The sequence below is a fragment of the Gossypium hirsutum genome, chromosome A02 (genome assembly GCF_007990345.1).
Source record: "Gossypium hirsutum isolate 1008001.06 chromosome A02, Gossypium_hirsutum_v2.1, whole genome shotgun sequence".
NCBI classification, from domain to species: domain Eukaryota; kingdom Viridiplantae; phylum Streptophyta; class Magnoliopsida; order Malvales; family Malvaceae; genus Gossypium; species Gossypium hirsutum.
The window spans coordinates 100,745,049-100,768,885 of record NC_053425.1 but is presented as its reverse complement, the minus strand read 5'-3'; the positions used below and the strand labels follow the sequence as shown (position 1 = coordinate 100,768,885).

At 36.2% G+C, this 23,837-nt stretch overlaps 1 protein-coding gene across 1 annotated transcript; it reads right to left on the bottom strand.

Moving 5' to 3' along the window:
- Positions 1–2,713: 2,713 nt before the first annotated feature.
- LOC121212116 (uncharacterized) lies at positions 2,714–22,280 on the bottom strand. The gene is made up of 2 exons (XM_041084301.1): positions 22,131–22,280; positions 2,714–3,721 (listed from the first exon to the last, which is right to left on the bottom strand). Exons 1-2 carry the CDS (start codon positions 22,278–22,280, stop codon positions 2,714–2,716), a joined length of 1,158 nt encoding a protein of 385 aa, XP_040940235.1.
- Positions 22,281–23,837: the final 1,557 nt, after the last annotated feature.

The window sequence follows — 23,837 nt, the reverse complement described above, 5'->3', positions numbered from 1 at the left end:
TCTACTACGCGTGTGAGAACCTATATTTGGATCCTCCTTAGTTGAACTCTCATTTTCCTGGATTGTCACATTACAATCATAACTCTATGGGACCCTTTTGTTGTCCTCGTAAGAGAAAATTACTGGTTTTTAAATTAACCTTCGGTGCCATTTGAATTCTGACCTCATTTTTCAGACGTGAAATGATGACCACAGGATAATTGACCTTCGGGCTCTTCGACGTTGATTCTGACGTGCATATACACCCCTCCTCTTTGGCCTATTCATAAAATTCTATCTCCTTATTGTCCATCAAGCTCTAAATCAAAGCTCTAAACTCTTTACATTCTTGAATTTCATGCCCCTCTGCATGATGGAATTCGCAGTAGCTCTCTATCCCTTTGCCGCTTCTTTCTAGATTCGAAATAACTAATCCCTTTTTTGCCATCTCTTTCCAGACCCATTTCAAAGGAGTTTTTACTTCTGTAATGTCTGCCTTGATCTTTCTCCCCATATTTTCACTTATCGCATTTACCCTGCCATGGGCATGATTAGGCAATGGATTTTCTGCAGTGGGTGCATTATCAAACTTCACAATGCCTACTTTAATAAGTCTTTCAACTACTTTCTTCAAGGCAGTGCAGTTTTCTATTGAATGCCCTGGAATTCCTGCATGGTAGTCACATTGAGCGTTTGCATCGTACTATTTGGGGTATGGGGGTTGTAATGGCTTTAAGTAAAAAGGGGCCACCACATGTGCATTGAATAAACTTTGATACAACTCCTTATATGACATTGGGATAGGCGTAAATTGAAGTTTCTCAGTGTTTTGCTTTGTGCTAAACTCTTTTCTTAACGAACCTTGACTCCTAGTAGTCACTGCTCTCTGTTGATTAACAGTAAACGATTTTGAGTATCCTATGTTCGTATTTTTCACCACGTTTTCCTTTTTCCGCAAGGCTGGCCTTTTGGTATTCTCTCTTGCCTCTATCCTTCTACTTCTTATTGCATTCTCGATCATTTCTCCAGTCATTACCACTTCCGAGAAGCTTTTTGTGGCACTTCTCAGCATGTGTGTGATGAACGGGGCCTTCAAAGTGTTGATAAAGAGCATCGCGATTTCTTTTTCTAAAAGCGGCGGCTGAACTTGTTTGGCAACTTCTCTCCATCTTTGCGCATATTGTTTGGAACTTTCATTTGGTTTCTTCTTCATATTCTACAGAGTAATCCTATCAGGAGTCATATCTGCCACATAGCTGTACTGCTTCATGAACGCTTGGGCCAAATCTTTCCACGAACTAACCTTGGTACGACTCAGTTGATTGTACCACTTAGATGCTACCCCCACCAAACTGTCTTGGAAGCAATGAATCAGTAGTTGATTATTGTTAACATACCCAGTCATTCTTCTGCAAAACATGGTAATATGAGCTTTATTTGTTCCTGCATGTCCTTTTGCATTTGCTTTAATTTTTCAAGTCTTTTGTCCACTGACTTGGTCTTTTTCCTTGTACCGTAGGGGTGTGTACTTGGTTGGTTTTCGTTGGTTTCCAGATTATTGAAATAATTTTTAATTAATTAGAATCTTTTTTATGACCTTTAATGCATAAATGTAATGTAATGCAAATGCATGAATGCAAAGGAGACATCAATTTTGATTCGATTCCATTTAGAAAACTTTACTAGAAAATAAAATTCCTTACATAAAACTAAGTTATAAATAAGACTTCACCCTAATGCTCAGAGTCTTAATTTCCTAAGCAACGAGGCTAGGTCTTGCCTCCGATCTAACTCCAACTTCTACTTCACGCTTAGTATGTCTGCTTGTACTATTAAAGCTTGCAAGTACTTGGTTACCTCCCGAATCTGGGTTACGGCTTCTCCAATAATGTAATTCATATTTCTGACTTGGTCTTACGCATGGTGAAGCCGTTCCTTCTAACGGTCCTCACTTGCTTCGAAAAACTCAATCTGCATCTTACAGCTTTGTAATGACACTTCTAATTCTTCTACTTCTACTTCTCCTTTCATTTCTTCTACCTTACTCAAGCTTGCTCTCAACTCTATTACGATATTGCGGCTTCGGTACAGATGAAGAGACTTCTCGAGTTCTGCCACTCTAGCTCTTAATTCACCTCGTTCATTTCTGCTTTCTGACAGACTCTTCTCTAAATCCTCATTTCCTGCCTGAGCCTCTCAGAATTTTCTTTCCCATCGGTTGGCTTTTCCTCTCGAATTTCCTGGCGCCATTGTTCTGAAGTTTTACCTAACCCAGGAGTCCTCATAGATACGCTTAACTTCTTATAAACTATCTTCAAATTGTCTAGATCCTCTTCGGCCTTACTTTTCCCTTTTTTCAACTTCTCAGCTTCTGACCTCTGAAGATCTACGTCTAATCTCAAATGCATTTTTTCTTCTTCCAACTGCTCGATCCTTTTTCTAAGCTTAGAACTCTTCTTCTCGAAGTCTTGCTTTATAATTTCCAACTCTGACGAGGCGACTTGTAATTGTTCCTCCATTGGTCGGGTGCTTTCTACACTTGGTCTAGAAATACTGTCATTGACCCTTTTCTAAACCATCCATTATATTCAGGTGTCACCATGGAACCAACAGCTAACCTCTTCATCCAGTGAGTTTGCTTCCAAGCACCAGATAGTTCCCAAACTTTCTTCTTATAGTGGTCACCTTTATATGGGAATTCGCACTGAGCCAGCCCATAAGTCGTGGGTACAAACTACCTCGATTTATACTGCCTTAATGCTAGCAAAGGAATATACCCAGTGGCTCCCCAAATTCCTGACAACGGCACCCAATAAAAGTTCCCACATCGATACAGGATCTCATCAAGAACCATCCAAAAAGCTCCCCACTCTCTATCCTCTTCCTTGAGGTTTTGAAGAATTTCCATCCATTTTTCCTCTGATATATCATCTCTCTTTTGCATAGCCGCCTCCTTCTTTAACGAGGAGTAACTTTCAGAAAAGACCTGGTAGGAAACCTTATTCACTTTCCAAAAATTCTCATGAAACCACACCATCAACAGTTGCGCACACCTAATAAACCGCCCCTCACTTGTCTTCCGACACATGCTTAAGGATCTGAACATCTCAGCCAATATTGCAGGTACAGGTGTGATTCCCTTCTCAAGACGGTTGAATAAATCAGTGATTGCCTCATCCACATGCCTTAAAGCCTTAGGAAAAATTACCAATCCATAGATGCTTAAGGCAAAGATATCGACCCTCTTTCTTTCATCTGGATGTGTTAAAACCAAATCTCTCAAATTCTCCCAAGGAATACATTTACTATCCCCCTTTTGTTGAATCCGAGCAGTGACCCAAGGCTTGCTCATCCCTGAAATATTCATCAATTTCTTCACGAAAGTTTGACCATTAAAAACCTTGGCATAAGCTTTTCTAACTTGAACTTTTGGACACCTGAGCAGGGTAGTATATTCCTCCACGGTAGGTACTAAATCCACTTCCCCAAAAGTGAAACACTTGTAAGCAGAATTCCAAAATTGAACCATAACTCGGAACAAATGCTTGTCCACCCTAATATCTAGTAAGTAGGATATATCACCATAGCTTTGATAGAACAACTGTTTGGTTCCTTCATCCCAATGAGCCCATATATCTCTCAACCCTTGCAACTCATTCTGTGTTACATTAACGCAAGTAAATTTCTGCAACTCTGATGTATATCCTTCTGCCAGGCTATCCTTTTTCTCCGATTGTAACTTCTATGACCATGCATGGACGACCGCATTATCCTCAACTTTATTAAGAAATTCAATCTTCATGTTAAATCTTCTAACTTAGTAATCGAATACGAATCAACACCTCATTTAGTATGCAATGTCATGCAAAACACAATCAAAACAAAACACAAGTTAGTATCAAATATAAGTAATAAGATACAAGCAAAAAACCAAAAATAATCAGAACACAGATATGGGCAACTACTAAAGCTTAACACAGCTCTACCTAAGGGTAGCTCTTAAGGTTCGCTATATGTGGTTCGGTTCTAAAGAGAAGGTACCTGAACTAGCAGATTCCTCAATCCTCACCTATTATAGGCTTATATGGATCGAGTTTGATTCAGGGGAATACATTTCCCTATGACCATGCGGAGATGAAAATCTCACGAAATTATAGGTACCGATGTATCTCGGAAGCAATCCACTAGCCCATGCGGAGGTGAAAACCTCACGAAAATATAGTTTTTTACTCCTACTTAAAGGTATAACCACAACGGTCATGCAATGCAATGCAATATTATTCTACAAGACCCGAACCATAAAAATCATACAAACAAATGCAATCAAAAGAATCATAATTTTCAAAACAAATTTTCAATTCTTTGACAAAAAAGATAACAAATAATCAATTTTATGGCTTGACTCTCTTGTTCAGTCCCTATTGGTATCGCCAAGCTATCGAAACCATTTTTTGGTTTTGGAAAAAAAACGGGCGAGGATCGACTTTTTGAAACTGAATGTGGAGTCGCCATCAATATTTTGTTTTGGTGTGATTGGATCACTTTAATGAAATATTTTATTCCATTTAAAGCAATTTTGGCCAACGAAATTTGAGAAAATGGGTTCAGGAGCCGGTTACATACGAGGAAGGATTAGCACCCTCGCCACGCCCAAAATTGGTACCGAATTGATTAAATAATGTCCTTATGTCTAAAAAATATTTTGGAATACGATTTCTTTTAAAACACTTGAATGACTCAAATTGGACGTCAAGATTCGCTTGTTTCAACGAGTACAGTATCACATCCAGCACGTTAGGGCACGATCCTTTAAGCCCTTGAAACTACGATCAATTTCGATTTCTACAATCCTATATGCTAAAAATTACAAAAGGATGCCCAATTATTTAGTCCAACGAAAAATCGAAACCCAACACGATAGGACACGATTCCTCGAATTTCCAAACATTGAACATTGCCTTATTTTAGAATTTAGAAAACATGTGTGAAATTCTAAAGGAATATTCGATTATTTTGAACAAATAGGAAATCGAAACCCAGCATGATAGGGCATGATTTCCCGAATTTCCAAACATCAAACATTGTGTAACACCCCGAATTTGGGCCTAGAAGTATTGGGCCTTGAGTGCGGGTCCGTAAGGAGGTTGTATATAGGTATTTAATTGTGCAATGAAATAACACAATTAAATGTTTGCTTTGGTGGTTAATGGCCCTGAGAAGTGTTAGAGAAATCTTGGGTTCAAACATGGGCTTTAGCAAAAATTTTGGTATTAAGAGAAAAAAACCTAGATGCTTGGATGAGGGTTTTTAAATTATTGTGTTAAATAAATGACACAAGGAAGCTTGTAGTCTAGTGGTTGTGGTGTCATTAAGGTTGTATAGGAGCCTGGGTTCAAGCCTTGGCTCTTGCAATTTATTTTGGTTTTTTTTAAGGGAACCTAGACTTTGGCCTTTAGACCTTTTAATTAATTAGGGATAAAATATGACACAAAAAGCCTTGTGGCTTAGTAGTAAATAGCGTGTGGAGCATCTGAGGGGAGGCATGGGTTCGAATCCCATGGAAAGCAAGGAGCATTTATTTTGCTAACAAGGGGCGGCAAGAGTTGGTGTTGAATTTAAACTCTGATGTTGGAGGGATCCCACATCGGGAAGCTAATATAAGAGTGGTTGCGAAGCTGGCTTTAAATAGAGGGAACCATGAGGAGAGTAAAGGTACCTTTCTTGGCTGATCCCTTTCGCTGTATGGCGTGCTCGTTTGGGTTGGGCGTCGGCTAAGAGTGCTTGAAGCTTGGATGAACTCCAGTCGCCAATCAGGTGTGTATTTCTCACTACTCTAGCTGTAAGATGGCTACTTCGGGCCGTGATGGGCCGAAAAGGGTCATGTGGGCCCAATGGGCCTACGGGCCCAATTGGATAAGTTGTTTGATTGTGTAGTAAATATTAGACTAGGCTAGGTGAATCTCATATCTGTGGCTAGATCTGGGCTAAAAGGGCCACACGAGCGTGTGGGCCCATTCGTATTGTTATCCTTGTTTAGAATACTTTAGTTTACCAAATTACTGAAATACCTTCAAATTGTAAAATTGCCAAAGTACCCTCGATTTATAAAATTACTATTTTATCCTCGATTTATAGAATTACCGTTTTACCCTCGATTTATAGAATTGCTGTTTTACCCTTGATTTACAGAATTACTATTTTACCCTTGATTTACAAAATTACTAAAATACTCTCAGTTTACAAAATTACCAAAATACTCTCGATTAGTAAAATTACTAAAATACCCTAGTTTGTAAAATTGCTAAAATACCCTTGGTTTGTAAAATTACCAAAATACCCCTAGTTTGTAAAATTACCAAAATACCACTGGTTTGTGAAATTACCGAAATACCCTCAATTTGTAAAATTAACAAAATACCCCTGATTTACAAAGTTACAGAAATACCCTTGACTTTCTAAAAATTATGAAAATACCATTGGTTTAACAAAATTACTGAAATACCCTTGGTTTGTAGATTTACCAAAACACCTTTGTAGGATGAAATGACTAAAATACCCCTATTAGGTAAAAAGACCGTAAAGCCCCTGTAGGGTCAAGTGACCGTAATACCCCTGTATGGTAAAATGACGAATGTGCCATTATGTTCCGTATGACTGATGTGCTTAGGATTTACATATATTGATATTGGATTAGTTAAGTTTGAGTGACAGGTGGTGGTTATCGTAGGCGATTGATTTTGGAAACGTTTCAACTTCAACCCGTAACAGGTGTGTACTAACCCTCATAATAGCTTAGATTAATATTTGCTGAGAAGCCGAAATGCTAAAATACTGGTATTTTGGGAACTTGTAATGTTGCGTTTGGGTAGATGCAATAAATACGATAAGATCAGTTTTTGGATCGATGGAACATGTAAGAACTCAATTTTGTGACGATGGTAAGTTGGGCCTCAATGGGCTGAAATTGGGCCCAATGGGCTTTCGGACCCATTTGGGTAGAATTGATAGAAAATGGAATTTGGAAAAGTTACACGTTAACACAGTTAGTATTGTTGTAAAATTTGGGTTAAGTAGGCTAAATCAGCATTCGTAGGGCCCATTAGGGCTTTTGGGCCCAAAAGCTGAATTTGATAAAGTGGGTTAAAGATCATTGTTTAAACACTCGGAAATAATGATAATTGTTTTCAAAATAACACCACGCCACGATTATCCGATTTATAAAAGATTTCAACATAAATAAATTACAACTCGATTTGACCAAGTGTGGCAATGGTTGTGGGCATGCCTAGGATTGGATCCATTAGAAGAGCTTGGTACTTAAGCAGCCTTCATGGCTCACCTCCTCTGTTACGGATTCCTACCTGGTGCCCAGCTCCCATTCATTTTGTTAGCTTAACAAAAGTCGGTTTTTAAAGCACTAAAATGAAACATGGGTTTTTAACTTCAATGTGGCACATCAGATTCGGCCATAACGTCTGGGCCGGGTTTGGCGTGTTACATTTTGCCTTCGTTTTAAGGGATTTTCAAATGAATAATTATAAAACCAACTTAAAACGCATTAATTTGACTTGAAATAGAATGGAATAATTAGTTTGGGATTAATAAGTTGAAAATTTCAATCGTAATATGATTGTGAATGAGAGGTGAAATTATAAGCATGTGACAACATACATGAATAATGTATTATACTTCACGAAGGATAATAGCATAAACATAAAAACAATTTAATAAATACACCAAAAACATATCAAAGAAACATATAAAAACAAACTACAGTAAGCTTCTGAATCATAAAATAATAAAATTAAGAAAGTAACACCAAAAACTAATTAACAACATGAAATAATAACATATAAAATAATGTGAAATCTATGATATACAGAACAGTATAGACACTAGGAACTAATACGATGCGCAACGATATAAAAACTATATATAAAAAATTATAAGTGAATAACACATGCAAAATTTGAAATAATTTTTATATATAAAAAAACCTAGTATATACATAACTTATTATTAAAATAGATATTATAAAAGAGGAAATTTGAGTCAAATAATGTACAAAATATTTTTTAAATGAAATATCTATTTAAAGATGACCATATACATATAATAAAAGAAAAAAATTTAAATAACATATACACTATGAAAGGATTTTAAAATGACAAAAATGTATAATAAAAGATGTTATATATACATAAGGTTTAAAAATATGTATAACTAGATTTAAAAGAGATTATGTATATAAAGTGACATAGAATTAATAATATATATGTAGAATAGAAACTAAGTTTATCATGAACTCCATATGCATAATAATATATAAGAATATTCAAATGAAGTATTATACAAATTTTTTTTAAAAAAATAATACGATAAAAAAACTTTAAAATAAAGATTTCATATAAAAGGCGTAAAATCATCATGAAAACTCAAAAAAGTATGCATTCACATATAAAAATAAGTATTAAGTGAATTAAAAAAGAAATGAATTATACGAATCAAAAGGACCCAATTAAAATAAAATTAAAAGGGATGATTTATAAACGAAATAAACTATTGAAATTAAAATGGGACCAACGCACGATGCGCGTGAACGTATAGGGACCAAAACTGGAAATATACCAGCTCCCAAAGCGCTGCATTTAGACGCAGGTTAAGTTGCAACAAGCGCAAATCCCAAGGTTAAATTAAAAAAATAAAGAAAATGTGGACAGGGCCTAATTGAATGTTAGCGGGAAAAGGTAAGGACCAACACGCAAATATCCCCTCTCAGCAGAAATGCGCGGATCCTAGGGGCAAAGGATCGGGTCGGGTCGAATATAGGCTTGCACGGTGCCGTTTCAAGGCTTATTGAACTATAACCTAAACGGTGTCGCTCCATGCTGATTAAAAGAGGAAAGTAGCCTAAAAAAAACCTAAGTATTTCGGCAAAATAAAAGGGGAAATAGAAAACTCTAAGGTTTGCACCCATTTAGTCCACCGTTTAACCATCATTCTACCACCATGAATGATGGATGATGGCCTACGGTAGTGTTCCCCTTATCCCTTCATTCAAAACCTAGCCTCAAGGCTCATCAATTTCGGCCTCAAAATCCCCTCTCAACCTTCAATGTCGGTGAAGGCGATGAGGATTCTAGTGGCTCATTCCCGAAGTTAAGCCTTCTCTTTTATTTCCTTATGCTCAAAATTACATGCAAAACCTAGAAAAAACTAGAACAAATTCAAAAAGAAAAAAAAAGAAGCATTCGAAATCACCTTTCAAAATTTTGATTGCTTTTTTTCTTTGTATTCAGTATGCGTGTAATATGTGTGAAAAAAATTGCAATGAAAAGTTCTTGGCTTTATAGCCGAAAAGAAAAAATCAAAATAAAAAAATACAATTTTTTCTATTTTTTTCTGTATTTGTTGTTGGCCTCTTGCGTTTGGTGTGCAGGTACGGGCTGTGGAGGTGCATGTACGAAGCGTACGAAGGCGTGGTCATGGAACTCGGAGTAAGGCGTACAGAGGTTGGGGCTTGGCTGCGACGCAAGAGTGGAAACCCTAGGGTTTCTGTTTGGCTGATTGTTCGAGTAACAGGCCCTTGGAGCCTGTTTCTGTTGTGTTGGGCCATCGGGCTGCGTTTGTAGCATTTTGGGTCTGTTTTGAATTCTAAGTATCTGGGTTTTGGGTCTGTAATGGGTTATGGACTTTGGACTTGGACTTAATTATTTATTAGTTTGGTTTATTATTGTTTTGTATTTTGGTTTTGGTGTGGACCAGGGCAAATTGACCCATTTACAATATATATACAAAATTATTCTAATACGCATTCGTAGACCTACCACAACAAGCATTTGTGTCTCAAAAAATCCTACAAAGGCTTAAACGTGCAAAAGAAAACTCCAAGACCAAAACAGATCACTTAGCAAACACTAGAAAAAAATTAATGAAATAGAACCACACGGCCGTGTGGGAGGATCCAGACCGTATGACAGGGGCACACGATCGTGTGGCAGAGGGAAACGCCTATGTGATAGGGGTACTCGGTCATGTAGCTCACTATCAAATTCAATAGCAGAAGAGACACGCTCGTGTGGCCAAGGTATACGCTTGTGTGACTGAGATACAAGGCTATATAAGCAGGCCGCGTAACTCATAAACTTGCAAGGCACGAGGGAGACACGGCCATGTGATCCACCCCCGGCCATGTAACACCAAAATAACATAAATTTTAAACAGCACACGACTGTATGGACCACCCATGTGTGGTACACACCCGTGTGGCTACTTGTATGGTTAATAGACCACCCAAAAAACTGTTGTAGTTAATGTATTTTGACACTAAATCGACCCCTAAATTACATAAGTTTAAGAAACACACTTGGAAAAACGACTTCAAAGCACCAACAATCGATCGACCCACCCCAATTCAACAATTTGACACTTAATACGAGAGCACACAAGAACCTATATGTATTTTGATCGAAACCAATCATAGAAGAATTTAAAAACTAATGTGAACCTCACAAAAATGACACCTACATTTATGTAATTCAATACTTGATTGAACAAAGAACAAATTTGAGAAATGGCAATTAACAATTATATGGAAACCAAAAAGAAGGAGAGGAAAAATGAGAGACAAAAGAGAAAGAAAACCAAAGTCTAAAATTTTTGGAAGAGAGAGATTGACGAGAGAGAGGGAGTAGAGAACGTTAGAGAATTTTAGGAATTTCTCATTTTCAAAAATTAAAACAAAAATATAATACAATAAAATAAGATTTTAATAAAACTTTAACCTATCAAAATTTTCAGAATTGAAACCAAAAACAAAATAATTCTCACTTAGCACACACGAGGAATCAAACCCGAAACCTAAGGGAAAACTTACGCTTAACTACTGAACTATTAGGCTCATCATTATCTCTCAAACGTAAAAGAAAACGTAAAAGTCTACCAACAACCAATAGCCCACTTGCAAACCTTAATTCTTTCAAGCCCAATTTCAGGGTGTGACATAGCAAATTTATCCCAAAGAGATTAAGGATATCCTAAGAGGGTAACACCCTTATGACAAGGTTATTGGATGAGCACTGATCGAGTTACTTTCGTAACGGTATGCCATCTGGGAGAGCTCAATCATAATTCTATTGTGGAATAACTTCACAACTAAATGAGTTTATTATTAATAGGCAAAAAGCTGGAACATAATTATAAATCATTTGAGCTCTAATCGTATATGTCCAATCGATCTCTTTACTAGCTCATTGAAACCAGAAATGAATTGCATGTTGAATCAAATGAACAAAAATGATAGAAATTGTAATATTAGTGAAATGGGAAACATTTAGAAATTAATATGGTTTTCTCTAAATGGAAATGACCTGGAAAATGAATTTATGGATTTTTGAATTATTATTTAATTAAGTGATTAAATAATTGAAATTCAAAAATGAAAATAAATTTTTGGTCACAGTAAATCCGTTGAATGTAGAAATATTAAATATATTTTATCATAGATTTTTTACTGTTAAATTGTCATGATTTTAACGGAATTCGATTTCGATTGAGAAAATTGTTTAATTTTGAAATTAATTAATTTAAATTAATTTAATATCTTTATTTTGGGAAATAGAAAAACAAATATCACGGTAGATTGAATTATAAAGTTCTAGGTTAAAAGCCTAGGAAGTACGTGTAATTGGACCGATATAGGAATGGCACAAAAGCCCCTTATGTTTAATGTTAGGGACGACAAACCCTAGTTTGTTTAACTAGGTTGTCACCCCACCTAATATTTGTGAAACTAGGATTTTGTTCTTCTATTGAAATTCTACAATTCAATAAGAATTCAACAAGGGTTTTCACCTCTTCTCCCTATAAATAAATGGCACCGATAGGGATACATATATACAACTTTGAGATATTATTATTCTACCCGAAAATAGTCAGATTTTATTATCTAAGTATTAATTCTATTTCTCAGAATAATAATTCTATCAATTTCTATTGAAAGAGAATTTTGCTTTCCCACTAAAAGTAAAGTAAACTATTTATGGTTCTGTGTTCGATTTGAGTCATTCGAACCCACACTCGAAAAAGTTCGTGGTACGACAAAGTGGAGAAAGCTGTTCAGTTGAAAGCCAGAAACGACAAGGATCCGACTAGCTAAAAACACAAGTGCTATTTTGATAAAGGGTTTATTGATATAAATATTACAAATCGGTTCAGTTTTCAAAATTTTTATTTTTCGCTATCCAAGAAAATCTTTTTCGAACCAGTTTTTTTCAACAAAATCAATATAAGTTTGACATACTTCAGGATTCTAATAGTTTTTAGAAGTAGAGTTTTGTTTCATTTATACTTTTTATTTCTATAAATATAGAATTTGGAGAAGCATTGTAAACATTCCTATTTTGATAAATAAAATACTTTATATTTTACTCTCCCAATTTCTTTTTTCTTTACTCTTTTTATCTTTATTTCATGACACATTACTAGCATGATGATTCTTGTTAATACAAGATTTAGTTGGTAGCTAAGTTGGCCAATTCATCTTCTTTCTGATATAGGTGGTTAGAGTATGGAGAAAAAGGGGTTTCTTGTGAAAAAAGAGATAGGAAAAAGGTGGAGAGTCTTGAGAGAGAAAAACCCTTAAAGAGGGTCCTTTGAAATCTATACAAATGGGCTTTTTTTGGGTCAGATTCCAGGCCACCAGAGCAGATTTCGAGTCGGGTTATAATATATTCTATAATAATTATATAACAATTTGCCCTCCATCTTATCGAAGAAGAGTTATAAAGTGACTCTTCTAAGACAGACTTTCACACGTGCAGCGTGTAATTGAGGGCTTACTATGTAAGTTTTAACTTGAAACTTTACTGAGGAATTTTTGTTTTTTGATAGTGTGGTATAGAAGTTAAAAGGCTATTAGGGAAATGATTTCAAGGACCATGAGATTCTTAAAATTTCGTAACTCGAAGGTCGTGATCGTAAGCCAACGGACCTTGAGAATGGAGTTATGATTGTAAATCAGGAAACTCTTAATGAATTGTTCAGGATTGTAAATCAATGAACTAAAACTGTGATCATAAATCAGCAAGCTTTAAAAATGTTAGTTGTGATCGTAAATCAACAAACTATTTAAATGGATTTATGATCGTAAATCGATGAACTCTTAATGAATTTTTCATGATCGTAAACCAAAGAGTTTTAAAAATGAGAATTTTGATCGTAAATCAACGAACTATTTAAATGGTGTTGCGATCGTAAATCGACAAACTCTTAATGAATTGTTCATGATCATAAATCAATTTTCTAAAGCTGTGATCGTAAATCAACGAGCTTTAAAAATGATAACTGTGATCGTAAATCAGCAAACTATTTAAATAGAGTTGTGATCATAAATCTGTGAACTTTTCATGAATTATTCATGATTGTAAGCAGTTATCATAAATCAACGAGCTTTAAAAATGACAGTTGTAATCGTAAATTAGCAAACTGTTTAAATGGAGTTGTGATCATAAATCAACGAACTCTTAATGAATTGTTCATGATCATAAATCAATGAATTGAAGTTGTAATCATAAATCGGCAAGCTTTAAAAATGACAATTATGATCGTAAATCAGCAAACTGTTTAAATGGAGTTGCAATCATAAACCGACAAACTCTATCAACTAAAGTTGTGATCGTAAATCAACGAGCTTTAAAAATGACAGTTGTGGTCGTAAATTAGCAAAATGTTTAAATGAAGTTGTGATCATAAATCAGCGAGCGTTGAAAATGATAGTTGTGATCGTAAATTGGCGAACTACTTAAACGGAATTACAATTATAAATAAACGAACTCTTAATGAATTGTTCATGATCATAAATCAATGAGCTGAAGCTCTGATCGTAAATTAGCAAGCTTTAAATCCGATTCATGAGATTCTTAAAATCTCGCAAGCATAAGGTGGACTCTGGAGCTTGCATCTGATTAAGGTAGAGTAAGGCTTGCCTTAAATGTAAAGTGTAAATTTTAAATCATGGATCTCAAAAGAGATATAAATAATGTCGATGTTCATGGAAATAAAAAATGGTATACATTACTAATTAGTTGAGAAAATAGTGAGAAAACTAAGTCTTGCAGTGTATTAGTAACTTTGTCTTTGCATAAATTAATATAAAGGAATATATGTAAATAGAGGTGAGAATCTATGCCTTAGTTAACAAAACCTATATTGATCAAGAGTTGTAATTTGGATCGGTGTTGTTGGGTTCGGTGAGGCATTCTTCGTGGAATATTTACCCTAACAAGGTGCGTTGTAAGATACGTGTCCCTTTGTAAACAATGCTTCGCCAAATTTTCCACAATTGCCAATATTGATTCCGTCTCTAAAACTTTTAATCTTCGTCGAAATTTATTACTATTAGAAAATTTCTAACCTTTGATTGAGGTCGGCTTGAAAAAATGTAGTGACTTTCCCACTTGTAACTTATCCCTTTGACGTGCCATAGTAGAGATAAATTTGGTGAAGTGCTAAACTTAAGAAAGACATCAATAATTTTTTATATCAGATAATTATACTTTCGTTAATGTGTGCTTGAAAATGCTAAGGGACTTTGTCTTTTATACTTATCTTTGCAACACGTGAGAAAAATATTAATAATTTTTGTAATAAAAAATTATACCCTAACCTTAGTGAGTTATGCTCTAATTACAACACTTGACAAAGTTATTTTAGCACAAACACACCTTTGCCACCTTTGCCACCTCGAAAGAAAACTGATCTATATCTCAAAAACTAATAGTGAAGGGTAGGTGCAATAAACATTGGCTCGCCAACTTAAGTTAAAGGCTTGTCGAGCCTTGAGTTGGAGAGCTTATAAAGAATTTAAAAATTTGGTAAAGGATAAACCCTCTAAATTACAGATGATGAGCTATTTACATATAACACTTACTAAAATTTACATTAAAAATGGCGAAGGTATTACTTATCTTATTTGGTTTTGGAAAAATAAATAGATAGCTCTACAAACCACTAAATGTAAATAGATTCATCAGTTTTCAATGGTATGTATATCCATATTTTGTCTATTTTAATAGTGTGTACACATATGAATATGCTTCGGCAACTATCATACAATATACATGCATGACTTTTCAAGCTCATTATAATGTATGTGTATCTGAATATGAGCATACACATTCGCCAACACTGATATGCATAAATAAGTACTCATAAACATTACACATACATTCACTAAAGCCATCAACAAGAAGAAAAAATGGAAGGGAAAAGAAAATACCATTTACGATATTGACGATGAGAATTGTGTAACTAAACTAGACGTGATTTCCCTTGTCATAAGGAGATAAAAAACTAGCACTGAAAATTAGCAAAAACATAAAAGAGTATAGGTCAAAGAGTATATCATATAAGATATGTTGAAAAGAAATTGTGTGATATAGATATAAACTCTCTGTGTTCAAGTCTATTGTACTCGATCTATATGCGGGACTACTAATGATAACAAGTACACATGGCATGATCAAGTGCACAACAAAACCCCAAATTCACCAATTCTCTACTGTTACAGGCGCAACCAACAATAAAATTAACACTATATAGCAAAAGCCCTTGATTCATCATTCATCGAGAATTCTCAATAGTCTGGATATTCTTCCCATGCATATCAAGCCCCTGAATACAGATTGATCAGTGCCCCCAACAAATTAGATAAGTTTTGTCCTATGATGTTTGTAATGTACGAATGATCCCATCTTCTAAATTCTAACAGCCTCATTTGCTAGCATGCCACAAAACACAACAATAGTAACTCAATTAGATTTCCTATTTTCTTTTGGCATTTGCTCCCCTAATCTTATTTTTATCATTTTATCAAACACTTTATTTAGATCATCAACTTCTTCACACAAACATTTCTTTTTGACATTTCATTAAAAATATTCTTTGCAAACTCTAAACCATCACAACTAATCATATATGAATCAATACATTTATGACGAATAAATAGAAATCAATCAAAATTTCTGACCTATCTTACCATCCGAAATCTGAGTGCCACGATTTAGATGTAACTAGGAATAATTAGTCACCATGAGAAACACAAAAATTGAGATGTAACACCTCAAAATTTAGGGTTAAAAGTTTTAAGGTTTTTAGTTAGAGGCAATGACTAAGTTGAGTAATTGCATTTCTTTTCGTGTGTTCATGTCAGAGTGAGCTTGTTGGTTCAGTGGTGGAGTGTGTTGTTAATTTGCCTTGGTCCCGTGTTTGAATCTAGATGTGAGAAAAGAGAGATTTTTATTTTATTTTTGGGGTTTTTTAGTACAAAATTAACTTTATTTATTGTTTTCCTTTTCTCTCTTCTTTTACATCATTTCTTTTCTCTTCTATTTTGGCTATTGTGCTTTCCTTTGCATCCTACTGGTCATGCATTAAAGCTTTAATTTTGGCCTTTCAATAGAAGAATTACGTGATTAGTTGTTTAAGTTTTGAATTTTGTAAGTGCCTTCGAATTTTGATTTGGTTTCTAGATTCTTTATTGTTGTTGATAAAGGTTTTAAAGTAGTTGTGCATTTTTGAAATTGAGTTTTAGATTAGTTAAGTTGAGTAGAATCGACTGGTTTTCGGTGTTGGAATCACGTTCTAAGGTGTTTTTCTGAACTTAAAAAGGTCTTTTTTAGAAATATTGATGTTAGGAATTTGTTTCGTTGAGGAAATTCATGTTCTTCAACCTATTCTAGTGTGGTTTCATCACCACACGGATGGCCATACGGGCGTATGCCGCACACGAGTGGTTCACACGGTTGTGTGGCTATGATTTGGGGATTTTTTTCATTTTTCACGCGGCCGTGTCCCTTAGCCACATAGGCATGTGAGGTTTCCACACGGCTGTGTCTACTCTGTACCTTATTTTGACACTTTTGAATAGTCAGTTACACGAGCTACTCAGATGGCCATGTAACTAGATCACAAGAGCGTGTGTCTCTTCCACACGAGGGCGTGTCTCCTCCACGCGAGCGTGTGCAGCTTGCACACAGGCGTAGACCTCCACATGGCCTATGTACTTCCACACGGCCGGGGCATACAGCCGTGTGGCCTTATTTCGTAAATTTTTGCTATAAGTCATAAATTGACTTATGTTATGTACTACCTGACTCCAAGTTAGGCCTCTACACGTGTGTTGGGACTTTGTTTTCAGCTTAGATTTGTGTGTATTTACAAGTGTAGGGTGTATGTCAACTGGTGCTCATGCATTAAGGTGATGTGATAAATGAATATGAGGAACTTCTACTACTGTTGTTTATTAATTGCATACAAGTGATATTGACTCTGATATTGGTCCACTGATTATGTATTCTACTCTGTGAGTCTGTTAGAATATTGAGTGCACTCTGGCATTTGCATCAAAATTTGGGATTTTGGTTGTGAAGAAAAGGATGTCTGTGCTTGGTAGTTAAAATGCACAATAATCTGATAGCGGTATGTCCGTAGGTATCATATGTCAGCTCAACTGCATATTATTATTAAGCGGCTTATTTCCACATACGTGGTGTATAGGATGGATGGACCTAAGATGGTCCTATGTGGTGTGTAGAGTGGATGGGCTTGATATAGCCCATATGTGGTGTGTAGGGTGGTCGAAGTGATGTTCGATTGGTTGGGCGGGTTTTTAACCTGTTGCATTCATTTTATGTTCGGTTATAAGTATGTCTGTATGATTGTTGGGTTGGCTATGAAATAATTTGAATCTAACTTGATATTCTAGCTCCCAATAGTCTCTATATTATCTTTCTCTCTTGATGGCTATGGAAATTCTTTTTATTTCTAAGTGAAAATGGTGGATTTTTGGTGAAAGGACCAAATTATAAAGAAAAGAAAATTTCTTTCTTTCTTTTCTCTACTCACGTTGGTTGCATGAAAGATGAAGAATTCTTGTCTTCATTCTCTCCTTATATACTAAATAAAATAACAATAAAATATCTTATTAAAATATTAATAAACTAATATTTATTTATTTCATCTAAAATATCACTAACATCATCATTGCCTTCTAGATTTCTCTCTCTTTCTAATTGACCATTTTGCCCTTTATGATCTTTTAAAATTACATCATTGAGTCATTACTTAATTTGGTAAAATTATAATTTAGTCCCTCATACTTCATGACCTATTCAATTTGGTCTTAATTCATCCATTTTCCTTAGTTTCTAGATCATTCCACCCTTAAAACATTTGCACTATTGGTCCTTCTACTTTCTCATTTTTACACTTTATCCCCTTAAATTTTAAGCATTTACTCTTGGACAAAAAGCTTTTCTTACTTTTGCGATTTAATTCTTTTCTTGAATTAATATATCATAATATACTTATCAATGTTGACATAGCTCAAAATTTCCCTTTATCACTTCATTTCCTTGTTTTACTATATCAAGGATAATATCTTACTTTCTTACTGTAGTAATTTTTGGGGTATTACATAGGAAATGATATTATTCAGTTTTGTTTGGATGTTCTTAATGGAAAAAAAGATATTTCTAACCTTAAAGAAACAATGATCATTTTAATTCCCAAAATTTGTGACCCTTGTGATATCACTAACTTTCGGCCTATTAGTTTATGTAGGTTCATTTACAAAATCATCTCAAAGGTGCTGGCCAATTGACTTAAAGTGGCCCTTCCTAGTTGTATCAGTCAAAATCAAAGTGCCTTTTATCCCGGGAAGAATGATACATGATAATATGTTGATGGCGCATGAGCTTTTACATTATCTTCAAAGCTCCAAAAAGCGGCCCTAATAAAGGATTGGTTATCAAACTAGATATGAGCAAAGATATGATCGGGTGGAGTGGAATTTTCTCGAGACGGATATGAAGAAAATAGGGTTTGTTGAGAAATGGACAGACAAAATAATGGGATGCGTTCAGTCAGTAAGATATTTGGTTAAATGTAACAATATTTTAGCGGATATTATAATTCCCGATAGGGGACTCTGTCAAAGGGATCCTCTATCCCCTTATTTGTTCCTGTTTTGCATGGAAGCATTTTCGAGGATGCTTATTCATGCACAAGGTGATAATATTTTAAAAAGAATCTGGGCTAGTATGAACGACCCTAGGATTAATAATCTCTTTTTTGCCGTAACGCCCTTCTTTTTCGTGAGAAATAAAAAGAATGATGTTGAAAGTCTTATTAATATTCTGAAAGTGTTTGCTAATGTTTCAGGTCAAGAAATTAATTTTGAAAAATCTATGGTTCTTTTTAGTCCTAATTGTAACATCCCAAACCTGGCCTAGATGTTATGGTCAGATTTGGCGATGCCACATTAAAGTGTTTTTCGTAAAATAAAAATTTCGTTGAAAAAAAACTCCGTTTTGTATTAAACATCTTTGTAATCTTAATTAGTGTTTAGGCTGTCTAGTTCAATGTTTAGAACTCAAGTTATTTAGCAAAATGTTAATCATATTAAATCATAGTTACTTTTTAAAACGGGTTGTTTGTTGTGGAGGCTTTTTGAAATATGTTGCTTAGACGTGGTGTTTTGAAAAACATTTATCTTTTTGAAAACCCGTGTCCTATTACTAACAGATATAAATCATAATAATCAAAACCCAAATTAAAAGTAAAAATTAAAGAGGCCTTATTACATAATCAAATGTCCAAATTAGAAATACTAATTAAAAATTTATAATAAAAGTCCACACAGTTGTGTGGCCACCTTTGAGTCCCTCGCAGCACCGACCCGCCTAAGACTGGGGATACCTGCGCAGTTAAACAGTAGGGTGAGTTTACGAACACTCAGTGTGTAATCCCTTAACTAACAGACAGTCAAACATACAATAGGCAAATATAGTCTGGGCCTAAGCCCTTTTCAGTAATAGTCTAGTATGAGTTACGGCCTTAGCCCATTCAGTAACAATATCAGTGTGGGCCTTAGCCCATTAAGTAACAATACCAACGTGGGCTTTAGCCCAATTCAGTAACAATATCAGTGCAGCCCAACACTCCATTCGGGGATAAAATTGACCTATCATCCCTACACTCCAAAATATAGCACCGGTTGCGGCACTAAACAGTATTTGCAGCAGAGCTGCTAGTACAGTACACTTCATCCAATCATAATAAAACCATCCCCATGCAATCTGTCATGCTTCATGTCATAATATCATACATGTATGCAAAATGTCATGCTCGATTACCATCATACAAATCATAGAGGCATATCAGTCATTTTACCTCATGGGAGCATAACAGTCATTTTGTCAATTGGGATCTAGATATACTTACCGACCTAACAGTAGGTCCACAGTCGTCTCGGGTGACCCATTCAACCACAACAGTCAAGCAGTGAAAAATGGGCCCAAGGCCCATAATGCAAGCCTATGTGGGCCTACACGCCATTGGGGCCTACAAAGCCCAAAATGGCCTTGGCCGTGTGAACTACATAACCTGGCCCAACAACTTCCACCTGTCCGTGTGGTTTACTCGTGTGGGGCCCATAAGCTGGTGGGCCCACACTGCCCATTTCGGCCCAACGTGGCCCAAAACGGCCTAAGCCCATGAAAATGCTCATGGTGGCCTTTATGATCAAATACTCCTATTTATGTGTTCAGTTTACCACACGAGTGACTGCATGCTCGTGTGGGGTCGACGGTCACCTATTCCGACTTTTGTCAATTTATGATTATGGTAGTGTAATTACACGCCTTAGACGAAGATGTGCGAGTAGGCCACAAGCCCAAAGCCCAAATCTCATTTTAATACTTATCACAAAAATTTCACTAATACTTGCCTTTATCGAACTAATAAAGTTCACACCCTTAAACCGATACACGAGACCGATTACGAACTCCTTTATAGATTACCTACATTCCAAGCAAACTTATTGACTAACACAATCCACCCACATAAATTGAACCAAGCGCACAACCACTTACCGAAGGTGTAAAATCGAAACTAGGGAAGGAGGGCAATCGGTCCACTATCCCCAAAAAGATCGCTTGCTACGACAGAGGCAGAGCTAACGCAACCACACACCTAGCAATTGTCGGCAAGAAAAGAAGGTGTTAGATGAGAACTATAGATACGACAGAAAGGGAAAAGGGTGAGAAAAATCTAAATAGCAGCACTTACCACCAAGATCGACAAAGAAGAAGCAGAAGAAAGAGTCGGCACAAAGAGAGTAAATGAAAGAGAAGTATTCAGCCAACAAAGATTGAATTGAATTTGAGAGAGGAATGAAGAAGAAAGAAGAATCGATCACCCAAGGTTAAAACCGAAAGAGTTTGAAACAGAAGAAGGTAATAGATATTTGGCCAAAAGGAAAAGAACAGTTTGACAAAAGGTGTGAAGGAAAAGAAAGTTCGTGGACAATAGGGTTGGAGAGGAGAGTAAAATTGAAAGCAACTACACCCGAAAGGTACTCGAAATAGCACTACTCTGCTTCAGAAATGAAAATAAAAAGAACCATAATTTAGTAAAACCTGAAATAGAGAGAAAGGAACCAAAAGAGAAAACAATGCCGAAAGTTTTAAATAATAGCTCCTTCAGCCGAAAATCCCTGTGCACCTACTATTCCATTTCGGCACAACTCTATCACACCTCAAATTCCACTTTTTCCTCCCTTCATTCTCTCCTAGAATCTCTCCACCATAATATTCTCAACCACCCATTCAAACTCCATTGAAACACCTCTATTTTGGTCAACCTAGGACACTTTCACGGCACTTGTAGCAAAATAAAATGCTCCTTTTGCATCACCATACCTTGAACCTCAGACCCCAATGCACACTCCACAAACCACTTACCGTTAGACTAGCAGGCCTTTTTTTATCATGTTTTACTCATATTAATTTAAAAGCCTCCTAACTAACAAAAATGGTTTATTATTTAAAAACAAAACTTTTTGCAAAAGCCAAAGCTTGAACTCAAGACTTCTCAGACACTCCCAGAACACATAACCACTGAAGCAGACAGACACTTATGTCACAACCATACAAAAACAATTATTAAAGATTTGGGGCGTTACAACTCTACCCCCTAAAAAAAATTTCGGCCTTGAAATTTACCTGTCAAAACAGATTCGGGTATTGTTGTCGTATCGCCTCCTTGGGTTCCCACGTAGTCTCCTCTGAGCTGTGGTTACTCCAAAGTACCTTAACCAGTGGGATAGATTTCTTCCTTAGAACCTTTACATCACAGTCTAGAATCTGAACCAGCTCTTTCTCAAAGGTCAGATCTGGCCCAACCTCAATCTTCTCAGTCGAGATTATATGCGCAGGATTAGAGCGATAACGCCTCAGCATAGAAATGTGGAACACATCGTGAATTCGGTCCAACTTTGAAGGAAACTCAAGTTGATAGGCAACCGATCCCACACATTTTAGTATGTGGTAAGGCCCAATGAACCTAGGGCTTAGCTTGCCCTTCCGTCCAAACCTCAGTACTTTTTTCCATGGCGAGACCTTGAGAAAAAAAAAGTCCCCCACAGTATACTCAATCTCCTTACGCTTCAAATCCGCATACGACTTTTTTCTGTCAGATGCCGCATTCGGTAGATCCCGAATCAGTTTAACTTTGTCCTCGGTATCAGAAACCAACTCAGGACCCAAAACACGCCGCTCACCCAACTTGGTCCAACAATAAGGAGTACGACACCTACAACCATATAATGCCTCGTAAGGTGCCATTTGTATGCTAGACTGGTAGCTATTGTTATATGCAAACTCTACTAGCGGCAAGTTGTCCTCCCAACTACCATGTAGCTTCTTTGACTAACCATCTGTCTGAGGATGGAATGCAGTACTGAAGTCTAACCTTATACCCAGTACTTCATGTAGCTTGTTCCAAAATCGAGACGTGAAGCGAGGATCCCTATCAAATACTATAAAAACTGGTACCCCATGTAATCTCACTATCTCGGCCACATACAGTTTAGCCAGTTTCTGCAATGAGTAATCAGTACGAACTAGTATAAAATGGGCAGATTTGCTCAATCGATCCATGATAACCCATACTGAATCCTTTTTAAAAGGCGTTAAGGGCAGCCCACTTACGAAATCCATAGTTACACTCTTTCCCACTTTCAAAGTGGAATCTTGACTAGCTGAAGCAATCCTGAAGGCAATTGATGTTTTGCCTTAACCTGCTGGCAAATCAGGCATTTACTCATAAAGTTGGTAACTTCACGCTTAAGTCTTGGCCACCAATATAACTCAAAAAGGTCTCAATACATCTTATTTCCACTAGGATCCATAGCATAAGGGCTACTATACGCCTCTCGTAGTATAGACTGCCTCAGATCAGTATTTTTCATTACACAGACTCTCCCACAGAAACAGAGTACCCCTTCGCTATTCAGTCCAAAATCTGTTGTTTCATCACTCTCAATCTATTGGAATCGAGGACCCAGTGACTTATCTTCCAACTATTTACCCTTAATCTTTTCAATCCATATCGGTTTAACTTGGACTTTAGCCAACAAGCTACCATCATCAAATAAACTGATACGAGCAAACATCGCCCTCAGATCAGTCATAGCCCTACGGCTCAGTGTGTCGGCTACCACATTGGCCTTACCAGGATGGTATTCAATCTAACAGTTATAGTCTTTTCACAGTTCAATCCATCTACACTACCTAAAATTTAACTCCTTCTGATTGATGAAATACTTAAAGCTCTTATGATCCGTGTAAATAATACACTTATTACCGTACAGGTAATGCCTCCAAATTTTCAATGCGAATACCATCGCGACAAACTCCAAGTCATGCATCGGATAATTCATCTTATGCGTTTTAAGCTAGCAAGACGCATATGCCAGCACCTGACCCTCTCGCATCAACACACATCCCAAACCAATG

Coding starts and splice junctions, on each gene's coding strand:
- LOC121212116 (XM_041084301.1), bottom strand. CDS start 22,280: ATGCTGAGGCGTTATCGCTCTAATCCTGCGCATATAATCTCGACTGAG. Junction 3,722..22,130: donor AATCTATCCCACTGGTTAAG/GTACTTTGGAGT, acceptor GCATGGTCATAG/AAGTTACAATCGGAGAAAAA.